We start from the raw sequence: 16,077 nt of genomic DNA, 5'->3' as shown, positions 1-16,077 counted from the left end.
AAAAGAAATCTTAGGTGTAATGCCTTATTCACACAACAGTGAAAAACCTCCATGTGACATTACACAGCTGTTTTAAAAACAATGCAAGTGAATGGGTACATCGACATGTCCATTTTTTTGATGAGCCATTTTACATGGCCGTCAAAAAAACATACATGCTTTATGTTTGCTCGATTTGATGGACACAAAAATAGCAATGTGAATACACTCATAGACTTTAGCAGGTTTTAAAACGGTTGTGTGACGGTCATTCCAAAAATGGCTGAATAAGACCTAAAACAGACTGACGAATCAATTTTCACCGACTTTTAGACCACTAAAAACAGTACTGTCATGTACATAAGGTATTACATGTATTTCCTTTATAATAGGTATATTATAAGATAAGATAATCCTTTAATAGTCCCACAGTGGGGAAATTTCAGTATGTTACAGCAGCATAGTAATACAGGTACAGGATAATACACAGTAATATAATACAGAAGTAGATACACATATGCTGAGAAAAAGAAGATATACTAGGAGTCTATAGCAGCTAAGGAAGAGAAGAAGAAAGAAGGAAGACTTCAGGATCACTTACTTTTCTGTACGGAGTAATCTTCGCTTGGTCTGATGTAGATTATGTAGCCTGATCATGGTTGGGAGGAAGGACCTATGATAGTGCTCCTTCTCAGGTGGGATACTTTATTTGCTTTGAGGTATTTGTATACGGATGACTAGTGTTCCCACTCTCCAAATATAAACCTTGTCATAAGTGATGACATCACTGCTGACCAAATATGAATATTGCTATAAATGATGACATCACTGGTGTCCAAACGTTAGCATGTATAGATATATATGACTGTCCAGGAAAGGATGGACTTACTGTTGAAGAACAGTTCAATGTCATAATCAGACTATAGGATCTTCTATATGGTGCTTTCCTATATGTCAGTTCTGAAGATCATCTCTAGTCTCAGGCTTTTAAATGTTCAATCTGTGAACACTATTGCTCTTTTTTTATGTTTAATTTTACAAAGCAAAAATCCCCAATGGGTCTCCGCTGTATTAAACCTCACGGCAAACACATCATGTCAAATGTGAAAGTTTTAAATTAACAAGTCCCTTATAATTGACTCCGCTGTAGGCTACAGAAGCAGGATGCGCATTTGCTTTCTCTTCAGTGGTGTTTGATGCATGACACTCACTGTCCTTGAAGTCAGCTCTTACATCTGCAGTGGAAGCGAATGATCCCCATATAGTGGTGAAGCTACGACAACCATTCATATCGCTCATATGCACACATGCGTTATCTGGGGCATTGCTTAAATGGCAGTTCCTTAACATAATGTCAGTGTTGAAAATTGTGTGAGGGGTTACTATCATACTGGGATAATGAGGTATTTTAAAGTTCCCTTGTCATCCTGTACTATACATGCTGCAGAATATAGATCAATGTAAAACTACATGAATAACGTATGGAAAAGGAGCTTAACAATGCCAAGTGTTGGTATGTGTCGTATCAAACTAAAAATAAGTGTTTTTGATAATCTATTCCTAGGGTGCAGCTAAATGAAATGAAGGTCCAGGTGAACTCACTGTCAGTGTAGGTCAACACTTAGCAGAAGTCAGGGCCGCTTTAAGCATAAGGCCAATGGTACACTTGCACCAGGCCCTGTGGTAGCAGGGGCCTCACTTTGGATGACAGAACAGTCCTGCATTTGCTGTCCCACTGTCCAGGGCAGCAGGTCTGGTCTGCGCCAACTCATCGGCTTCTGGAGGACACCAATGAGTTGTAGCCAGTGTAGCCATCAACTCCCTGTTTCACCACCCGGTCGCTGTCTTTGCTTCTGGTGTCCTGGGAACAAGGAGGCGCAATGTAATGAGATCATTTACATCGCGCCTGTTGCTCTTGGAAGACTCCAGGACCAGAGACAAGCGTGAACGGAGGAATAGGGAAAGGTGAGTAATGAGGGTTATTTGATTTCTTTGATTATATACAGTTGGGGATGTGAAACTGTGGAAGCAATCTGGGGTTTTAGGGGGACATACTATGGGTACAACCTGAGGGGGACATGACACTGTAAAGGCAACCAGGAGGGACATGATACTGTGGGGGCAACCCTGGTGGCAAGTGTTTCTGCGGGTATAATCGACATGCTACAATTTTCAAAAATATGGGACTTTTTGAAAAACGCAGCTTTTCCACTGCAGATTGTTTTTCACTACATATAACATCCTTTTTTCCTATGTACGATCTTCCAAGCTTTCCTTGACCCCAAAATTTACATTTTTTTAAAATGTAAAAAGTGGACACTAATTAATAAATAAAATAAATAGGAAAAAATGTAAATTAATAAAAATGTTTTTAAAAAAAATGAAACCTATGTACAAAACTTCATATTTTTTTCCATGTATGTCATATATATATATATATATATATATATATATATATATATATATATATATATATATATATATACACACACACACACATTATATCTATCTATCTATCTATCTATCTATATCTGCTAAATGTACAGACATGATGTAAACAGTTCTAAACTTAAGACAATGTAGTAGATGCACCAGCACATACAGTAAATGAATATAGACCCAGGTATCTAGAAAATCAGTATTCTGGTAATAATGTGCAAGATAGAAATATTGACGGTCGCCGCTGTATATCTTTCGATGTGTGTTGAACAGAAATTTGGTACCACGGCTGTAGTGTTTTTTGGTGGTGGTTGTAGGATCACAAATCTCCTCGCTTCTGGAATCCCAGGCCATGTTTTCTCCTGTTTGCTATGCAGTGAAGCTTTATGGTGTTAATAATTTGTGAAGTGTTTACCCTTGCTTTTCATCTGTCATTTCTCGGTATCAGGGACATGCGCTCTTGGTGCGGCGCAGCGCTCTATGGTGGAGTCATTAATCTTACTGCTCCGTGAGGTTGGTTTAGGCTGATTCAGGGAACAAAATTTGAGTAAAACTTAACGTAAGCACCGTGCACTTTATCAGGCGGGCAGCCATAATGTCGACCTTGCTGTAGGTTAAAGGACGTAGGCCCAAGAAGAAGTCTGTTAATCATGTAGGGAATTCATAGCATCCCTGACAGTGTACAGTGAGCAAGATGGATGACCTGCCAATTTACTCCTGCGCTTGGCTGAATCTGGGCAAATTTACAGTACTGTTTCTCAGCTGTCTGCAATACAGAAATAACATTTGCTAGGTTATATATTCTGTGTAGTGACCTTAGGGTTTAGAGAAGAGGAGCTGTAGGATTTATAAGAAAACTGTTGGTTAATATAAGCAATGTATATGGTAGATATGTAAGTACTATACAAATGAGCAGTATTTTATAGTACTCGCCATATTCTGTATACACCCTTCACTGTTGTTTCTATAGTTTACTAGGAAGATGACAAGTTTGGATAATAACTACATAAATGTCATGTAGTAAGATTATAGAATTAGTTTCTACTCGTAGATTGTCCCTATTTATGAAGAATAAAGTCCATTCCTAACATTGAATTATGCACACGTTGGCACATAGATTTCCCCTGATCATAGAATGGGATTATAGTCACTCTGTATGGGGTCGAACATGGTGTATTACACAATTGTTCTGTAGGACAGCATCCAATAAAGCGTGATTGATAAATGGAAGAATAATATGTTGCATGCCAATGTCTCAATTGCAACTGAAAAATACTAAATGGCAAGGCTATGCAGATGGTAAGCCATGCTTCTACTCCAATTCCTCTTTCACTACACTCCCATTCTGGCACTGACTCCTTCATAAATGGCTCATGTGTAATAATTAGCAATAACAAATTTACTGTAGTTTTTGGGATCTGCCAACTGGCTAAAGTGACTGGCTAAAGGCCTCACTAGTGGCCCCCAACAGTAGATGCCAAGGAAGAAGGGATCCCAGGAAATTCAACATTCCCAATCGTTTTGTACCTGAGAAGCCTATGGATAGGTCCTTCAGCATGAAAACTCAGATTGGGGGTCAGAAAGCCACTTTTAAGTTTAAGGCACCATGTAGCGAGTTACAGAGAAAAACTATGACGGAGATGCATTGCGGTTTTTCTCACAGTACTTTTTGCAGAAAGTCTACAGAGTTTACCACTGCGGACTTCCTGATTCAATCATAGCTATACAGTATACGCCAGCGTGTCCTTACATAGACTTGACATTTTTGTTTTTTGAAATCACAGCATGTCCGCTGCGGATATTTGTATGCAATGTGTGGATGGGATTAGCCTGAATCTCATCCACTCTGCAGGGACTGTAAAAAGCTGCGTTTTTTACTGCAGCATTTCTGCTACATGGGTCCCAGCCTAAGGCCGGGTTTACACTGTGTTTTTCTTTTTACTGAAGTTTTTAATTGGATTCACAAGTATCAGATTTCTACTGTGCCAGTAAACTAGAGGTTTTTAGTTTAATGGCCATTACAATACAGGTGACATAACCGTATGCGGTTCTTCTGGAAAAAAAAAAAAAAAGCACCATAGAAACCCATCCTCAAAGAACACAAAGTAAAAAGTAAATGACCGGAATGAAATTGGTGCACAATGTGTGTCTGGTGATATCTCCTGTTATAGGGATATAAAGTTCCAGAGAACAGGGAGTATAGATATGTGATTAGGACGATGCTACATATGTTGTGTGGGCCTCCCGCTGCAGCTGCATGTGACTCATAATAAACCTCCGACACTGACGTATATGAGACAGCGCACACCACAAATAATGCCGCAGACTGAGCAAATAATGAGGGCCCATTGAGAGACACCTACCCAGATTCTGTCATTACTGAATAATATCTGTACCTTCTAAACCACAGGTCATGCTGAAAGTTTATTGCTTCAGTGATCGCCATGAGTGCATGTGTCATTGTAGTTCATTGTACTCTTGGTCTGGTGATCTGTACAATCATATTTTTATTAGATCCCTATTGGCAGGGGTAAAGAAGTAGTCGCCGTACCCAGCAGCCTGAGGATATCATTGATTTCCAAACATTGTGCGGCCTAAAGGACTTGTCCATTTTCAGCAAATAAATGTACCATTTTACAATCTTCCAATATACTTTCTGTATCAATTTCTCAGGATTTTTCAGATCTCTTCTTGTTGTCATTCATTATTTACTTTCAGTGGATACAAATTAGTCCATGGTCATGTGATTTACAGTCTATGGTCATGTGATATACAGTCTGTGGTCATGTGATATACAGCCATGTTCCCTAAAAGACCAATTATGTAAAATACCAATGCAGATTTTTCCAGCTGATGTCTGTGTAGACATCATAACCAATGGTATACATAAAGCATGTTATTACCAGCACCAGGTCCAGATACTAGACTACTCTTGTTTCCTCTGGTCATTGGGGCTCATGCATGTATCACAATCATATTCACAGAGTTTGCACAACAGTCCATGGAAGTCATATGATGTCCCAAGTATGGACCTGTGCAGCCTCTGTGCACTGCCATATAGTCTGTAGGTTGCTATATATATATGGAGATACTCTCCCCTCAAAGAACACCTATGTACATACGAAGCGTAACAAAGCAAACCAAATCTTTTTTCGTTGGTTCTTTGGAATCTATATGGAGGCATATAGAAATATAGTAGATATCACTATACTGTATAGAATGTACCTCTGTAGGCTACATTGTATTATGGGCCATTAGAGACATATTGCAGCCATGTGCCTTTGACGGGGTTTACAAGGCTAAAAGTGAATGACCCCTCTAGCCATAGGTTATGTAACTAAGATGGGTGAGCAGCGTATTTGGCTTAAATGTTGTAACTATGTGCAATACTCGCTCTTATGGGGGTAAGCAGGGTCACTGGTGGAACTTGTGCTATCTGGCTCTGGCTTTACAAGTGGTGGTGTTACCATTCCCTGAAATCTCACCTGTGATGATAAGATGACTGTTGACCCTGCTCCTGGTTTACCCAACATAAGCTGAAATGTGATCTCTACTAAACAGGAAGCGTCAGGCTTTCGTGAGGGTTTAGCCACTGGTGTGAAAACTGCAACGTGTCAGGACTTTATTTATACAGATAGCAACATGCAATAGTAAAAACACCACATATTGTTCATATGTTCAATGTATTACCTAGAAAAATATGTTCTGAAAAGACTTGGGTATAAATAGATTTAGAAACTCATGTACCTTTTTAACATTTTATTTGAATTTAGGATACAAACGCAGTGTCCCATTAAAACATTACTATCTTTCCATGTTACAGTACCATACACACTTTAACCGATTGGATTATTTTATCATTACAGAAAACACTCCAAAAAGCTCAACCAGCTGCAGTCCTGCTCCAGAATCTCCAATGAGCTCCAATGAATCGGTGAAGAGCCTGACAGAACTGGTGCAACAGCCGTGCCCACCAATTGAGACCAGCAAAGAAGGGGAGACACAGGAGTCAAGTGATGCCACTGGCGGAGACTCCCAGCCAGCAACACCACTTCCATTCCCTGGCCATTCAGCACTGAGTATCCAAGAGCTGGTGGCCATGTCACCAGAACTGGACACCTATGGCATCACCAAGAGGGTGAAAGAAGTTTTAACGGACAATAATTTAGGTATACAAAGTTATTCAACATATAGAGAAGGCAATGAAAAGATGCTTGTACCCTTACCAACAATTCCGAATACATTGTAGAATCACTTTACTTATCTATGCACCATATCTTCTTTCTTTTAGGTCAGCGACTCTTTGGAGAGACCATTCTTGGCTTAACTCAAGGCTCCGTCTCTGATTTGCTGGCTAGACCAAAACCCTGGCATAAACTAAGTTTGAAAGGAAGAGAACCATTTGTACGAATGCAACTGTGGCTCAATGACCCAAACAATGTAGATAAGCTCATGGACATGAAAAGGATGGAAAAGAAAGGTATCTAGTCAATTTGGTCTCCGTTTTTTTCTCATTATAACCAACCCCATGTTAAATCACAGGAGAAAAATGCACAGTGGAGTAAATTCTAATATGGGACCTCTACAGTACAAGGATCTCTTCAACAGGATCTCCAAATGAATGTTCAATCTTGTCCCCTTCCCATTCTATGCTTACCTGGAGTCTACCACCTCCTCTAAGTATATAAATTGTCACCACTATAGTACAGAACACATTACAGTGATAAATAATATAAAATATGCCATCATCTTTAAGTATACATCCCTTTTATTTCTTCACATTGTAGATTTCATAAGATAATTTCTAGAAAAGGAAATATTCATCTGCATTTATTTACAGCTTATGCAGCTTTTTTTTTCCTCTCCAATTAGGTTTTCTAGGATTTTGATATTAAAGGGCTATTCTTTAAGGGAATCTATCACCTTTCCCAGGCATATTGTACGATCACCACTATGTCACAGACCACATTACAGTGATGAGCATCATACCTTTGTCGTGTATGTCACTTTTGTAGATTTGGAGAAGAACAGCTTTGAAAACTAACACATATGGTAGTTTGTGCACTGGGTGTAGACCACTGTTTTTGTTGCTCGGACCCCTACCATCTCCTACCTGTGCCATACCACTCAATGGGAGTTGTCTGTGCCCCGTACCACAGCTAAATCTCATTTAAGTCTACGGGCTGATGCCAACAAGCACTGACATGCTATATTGTCAGTTGCCTCTTGCACCACCCAAGCATTGGCCCGCTTCAGTCGATGTAGATATTACAAATCACTCGTGTCCCCCTTAGACCTACAACACTATGTCTCTTATAGGAAGTAAAATATTAGAAAGTGAAATATTTAAAGTCAAGGTTTTTGAGATTCTTTTTAAGACTTTGTTTAGGATCATGGTGGCATTTTTAGTACAAACCCACCACGTGACTTCCAGTATAATCTGTGCAGGTTGAGCAAACCAATTTTATCGGTGAACCGCCAGAAATCCTGGAGGGGATAAATCTTTGAATTCTAGCCAAGCATTACACCATTTAGTAAATATAAAACAAACTTGCTTGTGCATATATTAAATTGGAGGATTAAGGTGTCTGTAGAGTTTCAAGGAGTAGAAGCAGACATGTTACCAGCCTGAGGCAGCTTATAGACTTATGCGGTGTCTGCAATGTCACTTTTAACAAAAGTTAATAAATTTGATTGAAAATGAGATTACATAGCTCACAAACAATTATTTCATGAAAATGAATATCCTAGGAAAACAATATACATAGTACATGAATGCATTTCATTGGTGCCAAAATCCTTATGGCTTCTCATGTGATTTGTTCATCCAGTATGAGGATCCTTGTGTACACCACTAAATAAACCCTCTTAGGTGATCATTATAGCGGTGTCCTTATACACATACTATCGCCATCCCGTGTACGCAAGTCACTCTGTAATCTTGCAGTATGCTCTCTGTTGTAGATATTATAGTACATAAAGTGTTCAGAACCATTAAAAACAACTTTGCACTAGTACAGTGTGTGTAGATAACATTATATATGGCCATTACATTATCTATATTGCACCATTTTTTGTATTTTTTTTCTTCTGCAGTTGTTATCTGTAGTTTTAGGTTTTTCTGAGATGGTAGAGGGAGACTAGCTACATTATAACCTTGACAGTGTTCTCTCTGGTACAGAAACAAGACCATGCAGGACATATGTAGAGAAGCACTAACTAATACTGATGTGAAGTCCTTTATAATAGAAATCCCCTGTTTAGCTCCAGCATTAGAGTAAGCCTATGTTTCTCTCTTTCTGGTGCTGCTCACTCCCCCTTCCATAGACTGCTATAGACATGTGTATTCTGATTCATATGACCTGCAGACATCATGAGACAGAAAAACAGCCTCTTAAAAGGAGAAAGAGGCATTTATCTCTGATATATGCAAAGTTTATTCAAAAGTCTGTGACCATTTAAGTTAGGCTTATTTCTGGTCGGTAGTTCAGTTTGCCAACTGGATACTCTTTATGGATATGCATGGCACTTGTGGGGGCCAAAATGTAAAATAAATTCCTCTTCTCTATCTTCCTTGGGCTTCTCTCCTGGCTTGAGGGTAGATACTGGTGAGTGGCATCATGAGCTGTGCCAACTCACTTAGCAGTCTGAAATAAGAGGAAAGGAGTAGTCTTAAAGTGCTGGTGGGATATGTAATAGATGCCAGCATGATCTTATTAAAAAGGGATGTCAGAGCTGAATATAGCTGTTGAGACAACATTTCTAAAGCGACGCTCATGTAGAACAGACACTATAATTCTCATTGAAAGTACTGTATAGAATATACAGGGGATTGGCAGGGGCTTGGTGTCCTCGCTGCTACTTTTTCACATAATGTAAATATAATTCTCTAACGGGACATGTCCATGTTCAGATGGCAAGTTTAGTTCTTCACACACTATAGGAAGTTGCATAACTGATATATTTACTAACTTCTACTTAACTCCTATATTCCAATGTTATTTCTTTCATTCTTTATATACCTGTACAATGCCAAGAGCATTTTTAATAGTGATGACTTCTCCACCGGCACCCTGCAGAGATCAGCTGTTCAGACAGCAGTGGACGGGGCGTGTGTGCAGGTTCTCCTAATAGGAACCCTGTCCACTGTATAGGGATGGTTTGGGGGGAATGCAGCACCGTTGCTATTACTTCAATAGGAGAGTCTGCACGTGTTCCCTATCCACTGCTATATTGTCTGGTACCCTGATGCTGCTGGGTCAGATGATATGTGCGGACAAGTCTCCTAGTTTATCTACTGTTAGCATACTGTAAGAAGGTCAGACAATTTTGGGACATCTTGAAATATAAGGCCAGGAAGAGTGCATTCAGTGTGTCTATAAAAGTACTTATGTGTGTGACAGAACAGCTTGTCCCATGATTTCTAGTTTCTAAACATTTTTAGTCTTTCTCAATATCCTAGGTCTTTCCCCTGTGATACTTGTACCCAGGGGTTACATTCAACTTCTCTAGGGGTTATTCTCTTTTAATAGGAGCAGCACAGTGTGTCTTGGGCATTCCACATGAATAATTCGTAAAGTTTTTTTATTTTTTTCCTTATATGTATTTTGTTGTAATGGTTATGAATGACATCAGATGCTAAATATAATGGTGTCCTCAGAATCTAATTTGAAAGCTTAACGTCTTGAAAAGAAAAAAAATGCATGCCGCTAAATAATACAAAATTGGTCATGGTTTAAATAAAACCTTTGTGATTCATTTCTAATACATGCCCCAGTTCCCGTTTCTAAGGTTCAGCGATCAATTACTTTGCCAAATGCTCCATCTAGTGGTGAAGTGAGACATTACAAACATCCTGCACAACTTCTGGAAATGACTACAATAACTCTTTAGTGTAGTGAAAGTCTCCTAGTTGTTTCATTTGTAACTCCAGTCTATATTCATTTAAATGATGCAGCATTAGTATAATAGCAATGAGATATACTGTGCGTTCTGGAAGATACCAGCTGATGTAGGGAGTCTTACAGACAAATCAACTCTCCTAAAGAAGGAAGAGTCTTCTGCCTGTGCCTTTGAAGAGTATTGAAACATGATTTGGGATATCAAATCTTGCTTTATAGCAGAAACTAAGCCGACAGATTAGGTTGTGTAGGTTAGATTAGACAGCATCAGACTCTATGACACTTGATACAGATTAAGACTGTCTAGTCTAATTCCACAATGCGTAACTATTAAACTGTCTTAATAATTCTGCCCTGATATGTAATAATCCCAGTAGTACTTGTAGTGTGAATGCAGACCATAAATTACAATGTGTTTAACCAGTCATATTCTCTTGCTTCCAGCTTACATGAAGAGAAGGCACAGCTCAGTAAGTGACAGCCAGCCCTGCGAGCCACCTCCTACAGGCATAGATTATAGCCAGGGATCAAGTCCCCAGCCACAGCACCAGCTCAAGAAGCCACGTGTAGTATTGGCTCCGGAGGAAAAAGAAGCTTTGAAACGGGCTTACCAGCAAAAGCCATACCCTTCCCCTAAAACCATTGAAGAGCTTGCAACACAACTGAACCTGAAAACCAGCACTGTTATTAACTGGTTCCATAATTACAGGTAAGCGCAACACTAAGCCAGTGTACCCATTGGTAAGGAGAGCCTCACAAGTCATCATCTCACCTATAGCATGGTTGCAGTTTGTCTTGTTATGAAACATGAATGTAATACAATATATCGTCAGGATCATGCCAGGGGCATAGGACCCTAATCTCTGTATGTATCGCCCAGGTAATATTGCCATATACACCCCATATGCTATCACCACTTAGTGGTACAAATAATACTGCCACTATTTCCCACTTTATGCCATTATTCTCTGCTATATTATTTGGGCGATTTTAGATTACTTTCGATCTCAGAACCTCTAACAACTGTCCTGTTTGCCAAACCTTAAAACCGTCCCTATACCCTCACCTTTGGATGGCCATATAAGACTCTAATGGTACCTTGTAAAGTTACTGACAGTGTGATGGTGCTATATGAGTCAATAATAATAATAATAATAGTGTATGTATATTGTATGTGCAGGCTTCTTACCCCTGAATCTTGATATTGGTGAAAAATTATAAAGCAAAGTACATTTGCAAGTTGTAGCCCTTCATATTATCCTGTGATTGTGCTGCATTTCCCTAAGGAACTCTTCTCATTAGAATAGACGACATAGACAAGTCCCTCAGTGTTTGGTCATAAATGGGCAATTCAAAAAACAGGAATAGAATGGCAACCAAAATACTTTTCACAAAAGTCCAGATTTATTATTGAGGTTACTTGGCACATCTAGTTTTAGCTAAATTTTTTTTTTTTTTTACTTCCTAGACATGTGGGTGTGGCTTCTGAGAAAAAGGGTGTGTGTCTTATAGGGAAATTGTCACCAAAAACAGCATATCAACTCAGCCCACAGAGCGAGAGGTTAGTCATCTGAATCAATCTGTTTTCCACATACAAATCCATTCTTCCGGTTCCAAGTTATTGGCGTTATTGCCGCCATGCAAATGAACTCTTTGGAAAGAATAAGGCATTATTGTTGATCCGCAGAGGTAAGTGGCAGTGCCCTTGATGTTCCAAAGAGCTCATTTGCGTATCGACAAGATGATTTCTTAATAACCAAGGGGAAAACACCAATTCATTCAAGTGACCCACACCTATCTATCTGTAGAGCTGAGATGATATGCTTGCTGTTAATGACAGATTCCCTTTAAATGTGCCAAAATTGTGTCATAAAGTTGCAACTCAAAGTAAGTCAACTAAAAGGTGATAACTTTACACTAGATACATCAGATCCATTATCAGCCACTGTGATAAATCTGGTGTATTTTCAGGTTACCAGACTAAGTTCATGCTGTCTAACTATTAGTAAATCTTTTACCGTATCTGATATCCCTAGAAAAATCCGTATTCCATAGGATCAAGTGAGATGTATTTATTATCCCATCATCACATTGCAATGTTTCTGCTCTTCAAATAACCCCACTGAGGTGTGCGGCGGCTTTTTGGGACTTATTTAGTTAAAGAAGCATTAAAGCCCCAGATAGTTACTTATAGTTCATCCATAGAATAGGCCTTGTCTGATTGATAGAGGTTTAGTTTAACTACTGGGAGCCATGCTGATTGAGAGAATGGGGATCCCTTGTCCTACTTCTCAGAAGTTGGGCCTAAGTGGCAGATGGATGGTACACACTAAGGTCTCTTACAGAGATTGTTGTGTACATGGGCAGCAGTAACAACATATCTTTGCTCCCAGTTATATTACTTTGAGGGGTCAAATTAGATGGTTAACCAGTCCCACCTAAATCGTAATGTATATGGCCAGTTATATAGGCCTATCCACACTGTTTAACTTTGCGATGGCCGTGATAACACACGGTGATAAATGCATCTCTTTGTCTCTTCCATCTCATCCAGGAATCTGCTAAATCTTACTTGGGATCTCAGTGAATCCCTGCAAATGATTGACCGTCTATGTATTTGTTTTATTCTGGTTAAAGGTAAACTTAATAAAGTATAATTGGAAAAAAATGTTTCTCCTTCTCTCCTCAGGTCTCGCATCCGTAGAGAACTGTTCATTGAAGAAATTCAAGCAGGTAGTCATGGAAATATTGGTTCTAGTGATTCTCCATCAGCGACAAGCAGCAGAGCAGCCCACAGTTCGGAAGGAGATAGCTGTGATGGTGTAGATATGGAAAGCACAACTGATGGAAAACATGGTGTCCTTGAAGGAGATGAATTCAGTGACAACATGAAGTCTCAGGGCGGGCAGACTGATTCAGCTTTTGAAGAGGGTGAAGACGGTAGACCTACTGAGAAGTCGGAAAACAGCCGGTCAGAAGTAGAAAGCCCAGTTGATAAGGTTGAGGAAAGTCAGAGAAAGCAGAGTCGGACTTCCCTTCCTGGATCTCGGTGTTCTGGAGAGAGTTCAGAGACAACACCGAAATCTGCTACTGAAAAGCATGCCTCTACCTCAGCTGCCTCAAGCTTGGTCCCCACAAAGGAGGGTTTCAACAAGTCTAATGAAGATTCTGAGAAACTATCCAGTGTGCCAAGTACAAGTTCACAGAAAGGAAGCTCTATTCAGAGCTTATTCAACTTTTCTGAGACCGCAAGTTCCAAAAACACACGGGACAACTCTTTGAGGAAAAAGAAAGCCGCAAACTTGAACAGCATAATTCACCGCTTAGAGAAGGCCGCTAGTCGAGAAGAACCCATCGAATGGGAGTTTTGAAATTAAATAAACCCTGGTTGCACCAAACTGGGGATTTAAACTGGACCTTTCACTGGTTATATTGTATTGCGCACTTACCGCCCTGCAGGCCACAGGGCAAAAACGCCATAGGCCAAGGTGCATATAGAATACAAAAGGAGCATTAAGCCCAATTTTATGTTGTGTTTTCGAGGACGAAAACTGAAATATGTAGTCAAGCTTTTTGTACCCTGAAGTGTTTTTACTATTACCCAAGTGATTTTCACACTTTCTGGAATAACTCTTACAGCTTTGCCTTGTGCCCACCTTTTTAGTGTGGGCTTAAAAAAAAAAAAAAAAAAAAAGTACAAAAAAAGCGAAAAAAAATATTGAACCCACAAAATAAATGGGGGCTTTTTATCTGCCATGTAATGGCCGCAGAGCGATAATACACTATGATCTTCTTATACCAGGAAAAGGAGGAGATTTTTTCAGGAAAAAAAAGGTTGTCCTTTTTTATTATTTTGGTTTTTCCTTTTTAGTAGGTGTTTCAGTTGCCACAAAGAGATTGCACAGTCATCTGACTCTAAACACACTAGTTTGGAATCCTATTTTCAAGAAGTTAAAAAAAAAAAAAAAGAAAAAAAGAGAAAAAAAAAAAAAACCTGCTCGGAACTTTGAAATAAAAGAAATACACCAATCCACTTATTTTCTAACTAAAGTCACATCAGGAAACTATTTTAATTTGTGGTAGCTGATGTAGTGTTTTCTTGGTAGTGAAACTAGATATCCAGTGCACATTGTTTCATAGCTTTAACTGATTCTGGGCTTTTCTAGACCAGGATTTGTTTATTACACTCCATTTTAGGCCAAATCAGGACAAAAAAAAATCTGAATTTAGGTATTTTCTAATCTGCTTTTTAACCTCTAACCACAGAGCACGCTGATCAGACCTCATATTTTGGGAGGGTAAAAGGGTACAAGTTGGAATGGCAGACCTGTACTGTTAATACATCCTTACAGTATTCCCTTCATACCAACACACATATATATATATATATATATCATATATATATTTTGTTTTCTTTACAAGTCCACTTTGTTTGATACATTTAACTATTACCAAATATGCTGCCAGCAGGATGCAGAGAAAAGAGATGTTTTCAATGCAAACTAATAGTAAACTTTTTATGTATAAAAAATAAAAGTAGAAAAAAAAACTAAGAAACCTCTTTAACTCTGACATAGTACAATGTAAATAGACAAATCTAGAACCAAAATAACAATTTGACGAAAACGGCTTTTGTGGCTCCAAGCAGTCTTTCCTACAACGGTCCGTTCTCGTTCAAAGTACGACACCCATTCCAATTTGTATCCTGTTCCTTCTTGCTGTCAATATGTGTGTGAGAGAGAACAGAGACGTGTGGGAATACCCGTGTATGCAATTTTATAAGTCTGTGTATTTTCTTATGTACTTGTGCACACATAGAGTGCATTACTGCCACCTTTTTCAATAAGCTGGTTTATCTGCTATGGCTTCGACAAGATTTGCTGAACTAGGCTCGTTTCTCGCCATATCTTAAAAACTAACAATAGATGATTTCAGTATATATATATTTTTTTTGCTTATTTATAGGTGCTGTATTTTATTATCTGATTGTTAGGAAGGGATGAAAACGGGGGCAAATATTCTTTAGAGGGATAGACTGCCGGCAGTATTGGGTATAATTTACAAGATGTAGTTGTCATACTGTATATTATTGATTTAAAGATTTTTTTTTTCTTTGATCTTATCGTGTATCATTGAAACATTGTGTCTTAGGTCAGCATCTTTTGATGACGTTATTTGGTGCATTTGTTACTTATGTTTTAATAATATTATCTTTTTTTTTTCAATTTTTTAATCCCTTTATCTTATAGGGGATGGGAGTGTTGTTATAAAAGCGTACTCCCTATGCTAAACCTCAATGAGCTTGTATTATTTAGTAGAAACATTTTAATGTGTAGAACCACATTTGTTATACAAGAGTGTAGTAAAAAAAAAAAAATGAAATGCTCTTTACATGCATTGGTAAGATGCGGTAGCACTTCAGGTTTTAAGATAGATTCTCGACGAACAATACAGAAAACAAATTACAACTATAAGAGGCTCTTAGAGGCAAAAGGGGCAAGCAAAAAACACTTTGTTACTGTTCTCGGCACGTTTTTACAGTATTTATAGTAGGGTCAATTGGTAAGACTGCTTTCTGTAGATGTAGGGATTTCTTTTTTTTATTTGAATACTTGTTTGTCCTTTATATGTGATTGTAATGTTCTTATAGGCCCATTTTTTAAAAAAAACATTGATATTTTACTGAACCCATATGTCTACAGATTAATGGGGTTGTCTGGCCAATAAGTAATTTAGAAAAGGCTCAAATATTTTTCAA

General features: G+C 38.6%; 1 protein-coding gene and 1 long non-coding RNA gene across 6 annotated transcripts in view; one reads left to right on the top strand and one right to left on the bottom strand.

Annotated features, from left to right (window-relative positions):
• Positions 1 to 16,077, bottom strand: part of LOC142194681 (uncharacterized) — a 431,520-nt gene that overhangs the window by 244,091 nt on the left and 171,352 nt on the right. The gene's annotated exons all lie outside the window — the stretch shown is intronic.
• Positions 1 to 16,077, top strand: part of CUX1 (cut like homeobox 1) — a 277,415-nt gene that overhangs the window by 205,196 nt on the left and 56,142 nt on the right. For 2 of the 4 annotated variants that reach the window (XM_075263946.1, XM_075263945.1), the window contains 4 exons: positions 6,285 to 6,587; positions 6,710 to 6,898; positions 10,764 to 11,028; positions 13,009 to 15,973. The exons of 1 other annotated variant lie outside the window; for it this stretch is intronic. In XM_075263946.1, the coding sequence (XP_075120047.1) occupies positions 6,285 to 6,587; positions 6,710 to 6,898; positions 10,764 to 11,028; positions 13,009 to 13,690 (1,439 nt within the window). In that variant the 3' untranslated portion in view covers positions 13,691 to 15,973. Of the gene's footprint in view, positions 1 to 6,284; positions 6,588 to 6,709; positions 6,899 to 10,763; positions 11,029 to 11,787; positions 11,901 to 13,008; positions 15,974 to 16,077 lie in introns of those variants that run through there. One more of the 4 variants, XM_075263947.1, reaches the window with a different exon arrangement.

This window comes from Leptodactylus fuscus, chromosome 2 (assembly GCF_031893055.1).
Source record: "Leptodactylus fuscus isolate aLepFus1 chromosome 2, aLepFus1.hap2, whole genome shotgun sequence".
Classification (NCBI taxonomy): Eukaryota; Metazoa; Chordata; class Amphibia; order Anura; family Leptodactylidae; genus Leptodactylus; species Leptodactylus fuscus.
This window is presented reverse-complemented; position numbering and strand designations above follow the sequence as displayed.